This window comes from Vitis vinifera, chromosome 16 (genome assembly GCF_030704535.1).
Source record: "Vitis vinifera cultivar Pinot Noir 40024 chromosome 16, ASM3070453v1".
In the NCBI taxonomy this organism is placed as follows: Eukaryota; Viridiplantae; Streptophyta; class Magnoliopsida; order Vitales; family Vitaceae; genus Vitis; species Vitis vinifera.
In genome coordinates, this window is record NC_081820.1 from 18,175,832 (window position 1) to 18,189,823 (window position 13,992).

Consider the following 13,992-nt stretch of genomic DNA (forward strand, 5'->3'; position numbering starts at 1 on the left):
AAAATACCATAATACCACTCTAAATCCCTAAAAACGGGTCTCTACTAAATAAGGTGAAGCAAACATGACAATTAACTAAGAAATCAATGGATAACAAAATGATCATAGATCAAAACAAGTCATGATAACTAATAAATAAATAATAAAAAAAAAAGGTGAGAATGAGAGTGTACCTTGCAAGCAGGTAATAAAGCACTATCATGAAATAGAGTTAGTGCGCAATGATAAGTGTAAAATGTCTCACACAAAACCAATTAAAATCAAACAATATCAATTATGCAATTCACTTGAATTATTTTAGAAATAAATGTTATGAATATTGGGTCCCCACTAAAGCCCAATTGATTTTGTATGAATTAATCCCACAAATTCCATTATTTTAGAATTATAAAAAATTTATTCATGTTTATTAAAAATCAAGAGAAACAAAATATTATTTGAAAATCAAAGGAAATTTGTGAAAGTACTTACTTGAAGGGAAAGGTAGTAAGTTTATTAAAAACGAGATTTTTGGTGACCCTAAACCTTAAGGAAATACAGAAAATTGAGGACTTAAAATTATTTGAAAACTTGAGTGAATTTAAAATTATTTGAAAAAAAAAAAAAAACTAGAGTTTAGAAAATTAAATTTGAGAATTGAAATTTTGAAAAATTATTTAAAAATGGGAGTTTTGAAAATTAAATTTGAGAATTGGAATTTTGAAAAATTATTTGTGAATGGAATTTTTAAATTTTGAAAATTAAATTTTAGAATTGGAATTTTGAAAAATTATTTGAAAATAGAAGTTTTTAAAAATTGGAGTTTTGAAAATTGGAGTTTTGAAAATTGGAGTTTTGAAAATTATTTGAAGATTGAAGTTTTGAAAGTTAAAATTGGAAATTGAAATTTTGGAAAATTATTAGAGAATTGAAGTTTTGAAAATTGAAATTTTGAAAAATTATTTGAGAATGAGATTTCTTAAAAATTAAATTTAAAAATTAGAATTTTGGAAAATTATTTGTGAATGAAATTTTTAAAAATTAAAATAAATTTTCAACATACAAGGATAAAGAAACGAGAGGATGGCATATGGCCGTCGGGATACTGGGAAGAGCCCAATCCGAAGTGGGGTTGGGCAATGGGTGGACACAAATGCACATCCATTTTAGAGACGCTGATACCTCACTGAGTACTCCAAGTATTGATGGCTGGGACATATCATTTCATTGACCTTACCCCCGTTCTTGTAAATCTTGAAGGTTGGAACACTTTTTATGCTCTCGGCTTTTGCTACTGTTGGGCTCTCCTCCACTTCACCACCAAACTTCACACTATGAGTTTCCTCCTCCCATGATTTTGGCAATGCAGCCTGTGCCTGGGATAGAGATTCAGCAACCTCAATGTCTCCAAGAAGTTCCCTCCTCAAGACCTCATAATATTTCACTGTCTCTGCCCATCGTCCAAGCTTCCCATTTGAGACAGCTCTGTGAAGAAGAGCCTTGGTGTAATTTGGTTGGATCTTGAGGGCGTGGTTGCAGTCCTTCAACCTGCTCTAACCTGAAAGTGCTCCTCCAATCTTCCAAAGACTGGTAAACTTCCTTCCTCCTTGCTACCCACGGCTCGCCTCCTTCAACTTCTCTATCTAATGCTCATATCATCATCATTTGAAGCTCTCCCGTTCCAGCCATCTCCCTAGCTCTGTTTTTCTCCCAATCCCAAAAAGTCTCTTTCGTTTCTTGCTACTCCCTCTTTTCTCTGTTTTTTTCTTTTCTTCAACGTCCTCCTAAAAAAACCAATTTTTTCTGCCACCATTTCCTTTCCCCCCGGATCATCATCTACCCAGCCTTTTCTTCTCTTCACCCAAAAGTTCCCTGTTCCAGCCATCATTCCTCGTTCAGAGTTGTCCCTCTCTCAACCACCACCATGGCAAGTTGGTGGTCCTTGCCACACGTTTCAGCAGCTCGTTCATGGAAGCCGTCCCCCACTCCTCCAAAATGAAAATCCCAGCTCTTCCCGGGTGACCAGCTATCATCCTCTGGTCCAAGAGGGGTCTACAGGATCATTACAAATTTTATTAAAATCCCTATCCCAATATGAAAGTTTGTTTGGAAGCACTTCGTAAATAGTGTCTATTTGCTTGATCCCTCAATTCTGTAGAATACAATAAAGATATTGTGTTTGTATGGGGATGGTTATGATATCTTATATTGGATAGAAAAAAATGTTTATGATGCTAGATATACGTATATGAACTCTTAATTATGTGGACATATTTTATAGTTATAAAAGTCCATCAAATCTAAAACTGACGATATCTATATGCTTTCATTGAAAGCAGATTGTTATAAAATTGAATTATGTTAACTTGTGTGGTTATCTAATAACTTTATGTTATGTATTTATTCTGTGGTTATCTAATATGTTGTGTATTTCATTGTATAGTTGTTAGGCACAACTCACAAGCAGTGCTGATGAGCAGCATGGTTCATAGACTTTTGGCTATGGCATCTTCTTTCTGGTCACAGTGGTGCAACATTGGCTATGGAGGTGCTGGACTCTTTGTCTCTTTTGCGGTTATTGCTGTGGGTGCAATCTCATGGCACATATTGAGGAAGGAAAGTCTTGCGTTGCCACCAGGTCCTCGAGGCATGCCTGTACTAGGCAACCTCCCATTTCTACATCCTGACCTTCACAGCTGCTTTGCTAAAATGGCTCAAAAATATGGCCCGGTGATGAGGCTTTGGCTCGGTAACAAGCTTACTGTTGTACTGAGCTCACCCTCTCTAGCAAAGGAGGTTCTTCGAGACAACGATGCTATTTTTGCGGACCGGGACACGCCAATTGCAATGCTAACGATGACATATGGTGGCTCTGGGTTGATATGGGCGCGGTGTGACCAAAACTGGCGCATGCTTCGGAAGGTTTGGGTTGGGGAGATGCTAAGCAAAGTGAGCCTTGACAGGCTTTATGCTCTTAGACACCGAGAGGTTTGGGATTCGATGAGAAGGATATATGCAAATGCAGGTACATCAGTAAATGTCAATGAGCATACCTTCTCGGCTATGATAAATGTGATTACCAGCATGTTATGGGGAAGAACCCTAGAAGGTGAGGAAAGAAGACATGCAGACAAAGAGTTTCGACAAGTGGTGTGGGAAATGTTTGACCTCTTAACAAAACCTGATGTTTCAGATCTTTTTCCTGTTTTGGCCCCATTGGATATACAAGGCAAGAATAGTAAGATGAAGAAGCTAGGATCAAGATTGGATCGGATTTTCGACTTCATCATCAATCACCATGAAGTTAAAGGACTAAGCATGGAAGGGATAGAAAACAAAGATAGAGAGCACAAGGATTTACTACAGATCTTTCTGCAGAATGAGGAAGGCTCTAAGGGAATCTTGGACAAGACTCAACTCAAGGCCTTGTTCTTAGTAAGTCTCTTGTCCATAATCTCTTTCCTTGTTCTTGCAGTGTCGTAAAATTTAATGATAATTTGGTGACATAATAACAATTTCCTGCTTTTTGCAAAATCAAAATTATCTGTCTTTTGAAACTCATCTTGGCCAAAGCATAATTCTTGTAGTAGTAACCCCAAAGACTGTCATAAATCTCCTACCGAGTCAAGGGAACTTGCCTCGTTTGATCCAAACTAAGAAGGTACTAGTTAGATTTAGTATCTACAAAGTTGGGTAAACTCAGTTAATCTCCAAATTGAGTTAAAAGATTTCCTAGGAAGCACAACATAAGATTGATGCATGTCTAGGCTTAAGATAAATGTTGAAAAGTAGTGTTTCCTAGGTAGTTAGGATAAATTCTGGTCCAAAATTCCAACCCTCACGCTTGGCTAGGGCCAAGAAAGTCGTTACATCTGCTTGAAGAGGTGCTAAAATTCAAGAAAGTGTTTTGACAAAACTTAATACTTAATTAATTAAGTTGCTTTTAAGTTAAATCATTATTAAGTTGTTGAGTTAAAATTTATTATTTAATTTTTTTATTTTTAAGTATTAAGGTTATTTGATAAAATTAACTTAAAATTTATTTTAAATTATCAACTTGAAGTATTTAGTTGCATTAATTTTAACTAATATTTATCCTTATTTGCTTTAAATAATGTTTATTTCTATGAATTTTAAATAATAAATTTGTTTGTTAAACACCTATATTTAAAATATTGTAAATATATAAAATAACCATGAAATATTTATTATAAAAAGTGAGTTATGAATGTGGAATTATAGTTGTAAAATATATTATCATTAGATGTGAGCAAATGAGGTAAAAATAAAAAATAAAAAATAAAATTAAGAATAAATTATTTATTTTAATTTAATCCTTAAAATTACTTTAACTTTAAGTTGTGATATTAAGTTATTTTACTAAATATATTTAATTTAAATAAGGACTTAAATTAAGTTATTAAGTTATATTAAATCGTTAAGTTGATTTATCAAACACCCTCTAAGTGTCAAATGGAGCGTAGAATTTTAGCCATTGCTCAATTGATTAATGTTGATTGATCAATGGCTGAATATCTTGCCTAGTATTAACTCCAACTGTTTTAGGTGAGATTGGTTTGCAGCCAATTCTTTCTGTATGACAACAACTTACCACTTAAATTTTGACAATTAGGACATGGTAGCAGCAGGAACAGATACAGCATCAAGCGCAGTAGAATGGGCGATGGCTGAACTGATGAACAAACCCGAAAAAATGGAAAGAGCCCAAAAAGAACTAGAACAAGTGGTTGGTATGAACAATATGGTAGAAGAGACTCATCTCCCAAAACTTCCTTTTCTAAATGCCGTAGTAAAGGAAGTTCTAAGGTTACACCCTCCCGGACCATTCCTGGTGCCTCGTCGCACTCGTGAGCCATGTGTTCTAAGGGGCTATACAATTCCAAGCGGCACACAAGTCCTGGTAAATGCGTGGGCGATACATAGAGATCCTGAATTTTGGGACAGTCCTTCAGAGTTTCAGCCTGAAAGGTTCTTGAGCGGGAGCTTGAAATGTGATTATAGTGGAAATGATTTTCGATATCTTCCTTTCGGGTCAGGGAGGAGAATTTGTGCAGGAGTTCCATTAGCTGAGCGAATAGTACCACATATCCTAGCTTCAATGTTACATTTGTTCGATTGGAGGCTACCGGATGGGGTGAATGGTGTCGATCTCACTGAGAAGTTTGGCCTAGTGTTAAGAAAAGCGACGCCCTTTGTCGCAATTCCGAAGCCAAGACTATCAAACCTAGACTTATATACTTAAATGCATGCTTTTTTTCTTCAATGGAGTAGATACTCAAAATAATGGCCTCTTTACTTAACCAATTTTCAGGTGCTGTTATATTAGTTTGCAATCTAAGATTTCACTAGGACAGAAAAGTTTTTAAGTTTCACCTCAATTAAGTCAAAATAAGTTGAAACTTTGGGAAGGAAACTTCAATTTACTCAAATTCCAAATGACAAGGCTAAAAATTGTCATAAGAATTAGAGTTTACATCTAATATTTTTTATAAAGCATTAAATGGGTATTTGATAAAACTTAATACTTATTGCTTTATTATTTAAATTGATTTTAAATTAAATTATTATTAAGTTGTTAATTTCAAACTTATTATTTATTTTTTACTTTAAATATTAAAGTTGTTTGATAAAATCAATTTAAAATTTGTTTTAAATCTATCAAAATGATACACTTACCCTTATTAATTTTAACTAATGTTTCTCCTCATTGATTTTAACTCATATTTATTTTTATTAATTTTAAGTAATAATTTTATTTATAAAAAGTCTATATTTAAAGTATTGTAGATACATAAGATAAATATAAAAATATTTATCATAAAAAATGAGTTATGGATGTGGAATCATGATTCTAAAATATGCTTTCACCCATATAGGAAATTGAGGTAAAAATGATTTGAGATTAAAACTAAATTTACTATTTTAACTTAATATTAAGAGTTAAAAATAATTTTAAGATGTAATATTAATTTATTTCACTAAATATGTTTAATTTATTTAATGATTTAAATTAAGTTACTAAATCATATTAAGCTATTAAGTTGATTTATCAAACATTCTAAAAGTTTAGAATATCTTGAGAGATTGCTAACTTCAATTTTTTTCTAGTGCAATGGTAAACAATATTAATTTAGTATGCGTGATATAATTGATTACTCAATAATAGATAAATTTACGATAAAACTGTAAAGGAACTTCCTATTCAATATTTGATTTAAGCTAATTAATACAAAGCCAAAAATGTAGAACTTGTAGGTATGCATATGCAACAAAGTTTAATTCTTTATGACTTCAAAAATTTACAGTGTCAACTTATTAAGCTTGACTTATTTAGTGTCATGTAGATAAAAGAACTGAAAGGATCTTAATATTAATAACTTATTCACCTAAAACTATGCTTATAACCTACGGCCATATAGCTTCAGTATTAACTTATCATGTCACCAAGACCATTTATTCACCTTTACACCAATCATTGCTTATATTTGGCACCGCATCAATCAAACCATTTCTAAGTAAGAAACCCCATTTTCTCTCTATTGCTAAGCTAAAGGGTGGTTGGATATGAAGGAGATTTTGTTTTCTCATAAATTAATTTAATGCATTCATATTTGCCCATTCAAAGCATAATGTCATGGACATGGGTATTTCCCAAGCTTATATGTGGTACTTAGACAACTCAAGCCGCTAAGTGAGCCTTTTCTCAACTTAACTTTTCATACTAAGCAATGTACACGAATTGAACACTATGAACAACAAAGGAAGCAACACTCAAAGAGTTTGAAAAAAATGAAACTTGTGTTGCACTAAAATGCTTTACGAGACTAAGAATGCTCTTAAGTATTTGGTGCCTTAACTAAATGAGATTATCCCCTATTTATAGCCACCTATAGAACTCTTTAAAACCCTCAACGGTTCTTTATATCTATAGAATTTTCTATAATTACCTACACAAATCCTATGTACAAGCTCTATACAAGATATTTTCGGAACTCTCTATATTTCTCTACATATTTTTATTGTCTTCCATTCTTGTGTAGAAATTTGTGAATATCTCTAGGCTTCTCTAAAATCTTCCACACTTCTCCACTAGTAGACTAGTGTAGATGATTTTAGGGGTTTCGAAAGCTTTTTGTTCACTATAAAAGCTCAAATAAGTGTCATTTTGATAAGTTGTGACAATAAGTTAACAATCACCTTGTCTATTTTTCAAGTTTAATATTTCAACTGGTAATCCATTTGAATTGCCTCCTATGCGATGCTTGTATTGAACTAGGTGATCCTAAAGTTAAATGTGAACATTTTGCTAGTTAGATTTGATAGACAAGCAGTAACTGTTGTTTTGGTCACTTGATTTCTGCATTGACCACATAATGCTCACATTTGCATGTAGTAAGCTCATTAGTTGTGGTTTCACGGTAAGGTGTCAAACTTAGTGACAACATTATTATTGATTAAGAATAATTGAACTATTTCTATGTTGAAGGATGTACTCATTTTCTAAGTATTTTTATTTTTCAATGAATTTGGCTTACTTACAAAAATGAAAAGTAATTTAGAAATTCGTACCGTAATTGATTTTGGATATATTTATAATCTAAAAGTTAATTTTATAGTGCAATTTGCATGAGTAAATATCAAACAAAGTCCTGGTTATTTATACTTTCAAAGACTAAGTTGTGGGTCTGGTCTGGCTGAACTGTCGATCGACAATATCTTCGGTTCGGGTGGCGGCTGAACCAATTGGCACCATTGGCCTTAAAAGATAGATGGTTTGCAAAGCAACCATTTTAGTTGTGAGAGTACAATAATAAAAATTGAATTGAGCAGTATTTCAAACTATATAATTCACGCCAATCATGATAGAAGTTCAAGGTACAAGAAAACCATTATTCATAAACAAAAAGTTTAGTTGCCTTTCATTAGGCATCACAAGCTGTTCCTCCAGGTCCCCCAAAGAGCATAGCATACCGCCGTGGCTCTCCCGTATATCCTTTATATGCCACTTGATAACAATTAGGATTAGGGTTGTCTGTAATTTCGAGCAAGCTTGTATTTTTGGGTTCAAAAAGTATATTTGAGGAGTCAACAAGTTGCATATTACTAATAAAGCATGTCCTTGAAAAATCATTAGCATCGAAATGGCCACTACCCATTGGTGGGGCTGGCTGATTTAGAGGGCTATAAGCCTTTCCTCCAAATTGAATCTCTGAGGCAGAGTCAGCCATGGTTGTGAATATGGATTTTGGCCAATAACCAATGAATTCTTTTCTTCCATGCTTTGTTTCATGTGCCATCCACCAATTTCCTGATTTTGGGTCCTACAGTCCAAAAGGACAAAAAAATGCATTAGTGGTGTAAATATTTTAGCATAAAGTATGTACCTAAGAACATGATAGTAATGAGCATGATTAATACGTAGTCTTGCATACTTCAATTTGGACGTGTGTTTAGCACTGAAATAGAGAAATTTTGGACTAAATCACAATATTGTGTGCAAGAGGAAAACATAATTTTGATAAGAGTGAGTTTTGATTTTAATGATTGTTTTCTTTTATTGATGTTCTAATTTATATTAATTCAACATAATATGAATGAGCAACCGAAAAAAATTAGGTTTTGTTCAAAAAGTGTTTTGAAAAACAATTCTAAAAAAAAAAAATTTAAGAATAATTTTTGAAAACTTTTCTTTCATATTTTGTAAAATAAAAGTCTGTTTGAAAACCTGAAATATTATTAAGTTGTTTTCTATGTTTTTAAATGTATTTTTAAAATAACTCTTATATGTAGTTTTTCAATTTTAATCATTTTTTTATATTTGCATAATTATTTTTTAAAATAATTATTTTTAAAAATAAAAATAAAAACAACTCAAATATATTATCTGAAAACACCATATTTTTTGTTTTTAAGAATAGAAAACTATTTTCTATTTTCTACTTATCTAAAAACATCATATGTATGTATGTATATATGTATAGTTTTTACCTTGAAAATGAGTATATCCAACATATATTGCACATCCCCACCGTACTCGGAAATCGGAAGTATCTGACCCAAATAGTTTTCTCGACTAATTTGTACAAAACCAGGGCACAAAGAGTTGAAACACCCGGTTGTTCGATAATTATCAGCCTAATATTGCAAACCAAATATACGTCTAATTAACATATTCAAACCAACAATTTTATATGATAAAATTTCATGTAAATAAAAGTTTCGAAGTCTTACAGTCCAATAAGTAAAAGATCTTGTGTGGTTGTCTCCAAACAATTTCGGATTTATCTGAAAGCATCCAAAATAAAAAATAAAAAAGTTACAACATGCATATTAAAAGAGCTAGAAAAATCATTTTAGGAAGATCATAGAGTTAGATCACTTACAGTCCATCCGAATTGTATGTTATTGGTTTGTTCAAGACTATTCTGAATCCATATCGAAGCTTCGCTGAATTGGTTTTCTGAAACTTTTACGTTACGGATGTTGATCTTTGCTGCAGCTCCACAATATCCTTTGGACGTGTCTGGTGCTGTTTTGACCAGTTGGAACTTCATGCAAGACACGAACATGAATCAATACTTTATTTCAATTAATTTTTTGACATGTCTAATGTTGTGTGTATACATCATGAGTTGGAAAAGATCGGAAGGCTTACATGAAATCCAAAATATTTTGAGGTAGATGGATGAGCATTTGCATTTGCGCGATAATGATTTGAGACGGCTTTTGCTGCAACTAAATCTTCCTTCCTAGTCCTTCGTACGAGGACTGTTCCTTCGGGACATTTTTCCAGTGTCTTGGGCATGGGGTGTTGCGGTATTGAATCTCTAATGTTTGGAATTTCTTTAGGGAGAGAGCTAGGTGTCATCTGTTTACAAGGTATTTAGACATGAATCAGTTCATTTCTAATAAGAGAATCAATCATAAGAATATAAAAAATGAGAAAAATGGGTTATGATTCACTAATTTGAAAATATATCCACAAATTTTTTAAATCGGTTTTATTTTCATCCATTTGAAGAAAAACCTCAAATAATTATTTCTTGAGATGATCCTTTCACTTGTTATATCAATAATGCTAATTAGCAAGTCAATAAAATAGATGTTTAATTGTAATGAACCGATCTCCCTTTTACTTTTATTTTTTTTTTAAATAAAAAATAAAAATCATGAGGTCGGACTTAAGATTTAAAAAAAAAAAAAAAATACAACTAAAACTAAAATACTTAAAAATTAAATACAAATAAAACAAAAAAAAAACTTAAAAAATAAGTATATGATATCTATATTTTTAACTAACATATTTTACCAACAAAATGAAAGTCAATATTTTATTTTTATATTTTTAGCTTTCAAATTTTTTAAAATTTTTTATTTTATTCTCCATGTTAACCAATAAAAATTTTATTCAATTATATTAAAATATATATATAATATAAATATAAAATCATTATTAACTAAAAAATTAGAAAATATTTTATTTATCATTTGAGAATCCTTAAAAAATTTCCACAATGATTTGTACCTCATATTAAATAATAAAAATTTATAATATATTTATCTATAATATATTTTTATTACTTTAAAATGATAAATTATTTTTTTGATAATTTTATTTAATATTATTAAGTAAAATATCATTTCAAAAAATAATTATCAGACTTATAAAAAAGTGCATGTATTTTAAAATATTTTTAAATTGATGAAGATAAAACTGAGATTCTCCTTTTTTTCATAAGTTTTTTTTTTTTTCCTTTTTTATCTATCACTTAACAAAAAAACATGTTTTCTTTTTCAGAAGGGATTTGCATTTACCTGGATTTTATGATCTTTAAGCAATGGGTGATCAAAAGCAGGTTGCTTGTTGATATCAATGCAATCCAGAATGCTTCCATCCACATCCTGTCATACATAAATATGCATCCATTAGATTTTTAATTCTAAAGATGTTAGTAATGGAACAAACTGATGAACTAAACTACCAAAAATGTGCATATTCATATTTTTCCGAGAACCAAACATAACCCTATTGTTTTATTCAAATATTTGATACAAACAAGCGAGACTCCGAATCAAAGTGCACTACAACTTTCAGGAGGGTAGATTAAAGTAGAAATTGAAAATCCTTGTTTGAGAAGAAAAAAATGAAACCAAAAACTTGAAAATTAAAATGGTGAGACCTGGAAGGATTTAACAGGCGGTTTATTCAAAATCTTGAGTTGTCTTTCTAGCTCGGACTCTTCTTTCTCCAGGACACTAATATTTCTTTGGCTCCTCCAATTTAGACCAAGAAAAATTAGTGCAAAAACAAGTAAAATCTTCATCTTGCTAGCATCAAGCAGTTTCTGAATCTAAGTCTATTAGACTTTTATGCATAGGCTCAACCATTAATGAAAATTAATAGTTAATACTACGATTGTTTTTTTTTTTTTTTTTTTGGTGCTGCAATTAATGGAAATTAGTTGCAGAAATGAATCAAATAATAATTTTTCTGTAAGGGAGTACTACCTTTAGTGTGGATATCCCCATTTTTGCTATTAGACTTTTGCATATATAGCTCAACCTATTAATGTTGAAATGAAGATATAATTAGCATATATATGTATGTGGTATATTTTTTCTGGTTATGTCATTAATGCAAATTAATGGCATAATGTATAGAATGAGTTTTCTATACACCACCCCATTTATTTAAAATAATTTTCATCTTTGTCCCATTAAAAAAAAAAAAAAAAAAAAAAAAAAAAATCTTATTCCCCTTTTAACCTTTTTTGAAAATTTTCTAATTTAATTACATTAAAAAATAAATATTTTATAAATAATTAAAATATTAAAAAAATTGTAAACTATTTTATTGAAAAGTATTTTATTATTGTTATTATTACTATTATATATTTAAAAATAGAAAAATAAAAATTAAATTAATTTATATATAATCGGAGTAGGGCAAAGCGGGACAAGACAATACTCGAACTCATCCTAGTTTTTTTTTAAAAAAAATCTTAAACCCACCCCTAACTTATTTATTTAAATTTCAAATATGTTCCATTAGGGATAGTGTGAGTATCTACTCGTCTCTCCTCCTTATTTATAGTCATCCAATTAGTGCAAATTAATACTTACAAACAGGTAATATGTTTTTTTTTTCTATTCTATTAAACCAAATTTTTGGTGATTTATGTAATGAATGCTAATAGGATGGCTATAAACAGGGAAGGCAATGAGACGAGTTTTTTTGGGACCCAAAATTTTTGGTGATTTATGTTTTATTGAAAAAAAAAATCTTTAAATTGTACACAAAGATCAATTGAATTTGGCCTATTTGTCTTAGAGATCACTATTTTCTTTCTTATATATAATTCATTATTTGTCAATTCTTTGGTATATAATATTGATGTGAAACATAAACAACAATCATGATACATGTGCTTGTAATTTCTAAAATTGAAATTAAACCACAACATATTATAATTTGGGTATAGTGATCACGATCAAGATTTAGAATAGACGACCTATTTGACATAATTGTATTAGTTTGGACTAAAGCATTCGTGGCTTTGACTTTCTTCTTATAATCATAGTCTGACCTATTCTCACAAAATACATAAACCAACATTGGCAACCTTGTATTAACTTTTGTTGTATCAATCAAGTTCTCGCCACTTGCTTCTATGCCAAAAACTAGTTCTACATTTGGGGGTATTAACATTGCCTGCAAAATCAGAGTAGGAATTTTAGTATTCAAATTTTCACCCAATTCAATATATACATATATTTTTCAATTTAAAATCAAATGAGATGAAAATTACCTGAATTATACCAACATGATATCTCTTGAGTGGTTTATCTCTATTGATGACCATGTTCCAGGCTAATATAAACCATCAACCATCCAAGTAGCTTTTGGAACTTTAATGGGTTTCGAAAGATTGCCCCTCATCTCCATTTATTTCTTCTTTGCTCGAAGCTCTTCATAGGCATTATATGCATTCGATCTTCACCTTATAGATTCTAGTAAGGAGTTGATTCTCACCTCGAGTTCATCATATTCCCTCTTTACTCTCTTTCTCTCCCTAACAAAATCAAACCTTACTTTGTTCTTCAAGAAGTCATGTTTTTGCACAAAATATGCCTTTTTTAATAATGAAATAGGTGTAGAGAAGTATTATTTTATTTTTATATTTGACATGTCAAATTAAATGATAAAGATAAATATAAATACATTAATATTTTAAATTTTATTAAATAGAATGTATATATATAATTGTAGACCTCAAAAATTGTCTCAAACCCATTTCTAATTGTGGTTTTTAGGCCTTTTTATTTTCTATGTTTTCTTGGCCTTTTCTGATTGACTTGTGGCCTAAGGTCCAAGCTCATTCCTTTATATCGATTTTTAGAGAACCAATCTATACCCTCCATTTTTAGGCTTCAATCCCTATTGTTTAGTCAAAATAAGCCCTAAAGACCCATCTTTTCTCTCTAACCGCCACCCTTATTTTCCCTCTTCCTTCCTTTTTCTTCTCCCTTCTCTTTCTTTTCTTTCTTCTTTCTTCCCTCACCACATCCACTGTACCTCAACCCCCACTATCACCACTCTCATTGACCATCACCAACGACACCACTCCGACCAACAACCCCCTTCTTCTTTCTCATCTTACCATCTCTCTCTCTCTCTTTCTCTCTCTCTCTCTCTCTTACCACCTATTTTCTCTTACCACCCCACCTAGCCTCTCAACAAGCCAATCGATGTCGACTAGTCATCAATGTCGCCATTCCGATGGATTGGAGGCAAAGGTTGTTGGAGGCTTGGAGGACAATAAGCAAGGGGGTTGTTTTGAATAGGAAAATGGAGGGTCATTGAACCATTCAGTCCTTGAAGAACTGCTCGATTCACCCAATTCATTGATCCAACTGTCGATTCAAGTGGTTCATGGCCAGTTCAATAGCTAAAAGGTTCAAGAGAGGAGACTATACTCAAAAGACCATTGG

At 31.4% G+C, this 13,992-nt stretch overlaps 2 protein-coding genes across 2 annotated transcripts; one reads left to right on the forward strand and one right to left on the reverse strand.

Annotated features, from left to right (window-relative positions):
• The first annotated feature begins 1,083 nt into the window (after positions 1-1,083).
• Positions 1,084-5,304, forward strand: LOC100250930 (geraniol 8-hydroxylase). The gene is made up of 3 exons (XM_002264799.5): positions 1,084-1,569; positions 2,423-3,414; positions 4,613-5,304. The coding sequence occupies exons 2-3, from the start codon at positions 2,452-2,454 to the stop codon at positions 5,240-5,242; spliced, it is 1,593 nt and encodes a 530-aa protein (XP_002264835.1). The 5' UTR covers positions 1,084-1,569; positions 2,423-2,451; the 3' UTR covers positions 5,243-5,304.
• Positions 5,305-7,857: 2,553 nt separating this feature from the next.
• On the reverse strand, positions 7,858-12,863 carry LOC104882129 (protein neprosin). The gene is made up of 8 exons (XM_059743376.1): positions 12,810-12,863; positions 12,588-12,712; positions 11,181-11,328; positions 10,816-10,902; positions 9,656-9,868; positions 9,384-9,548; positions 8,989-9,135; positions 7,858-8,321 (listed from the first exon to the last, which is right to left on the reverse strand). Exons 1-8 carry the CDS (start codon positions 12,861-12,863, stop codon positions 7,923-7,925), a joined length of 1,338 nt encoding a protein of 445 aa, XP_059599359.1. The 3' UTR covers positions 7,858-7,922.
• Positions 12,864-13,992: the final 1,129 nt, after the last annotated feature.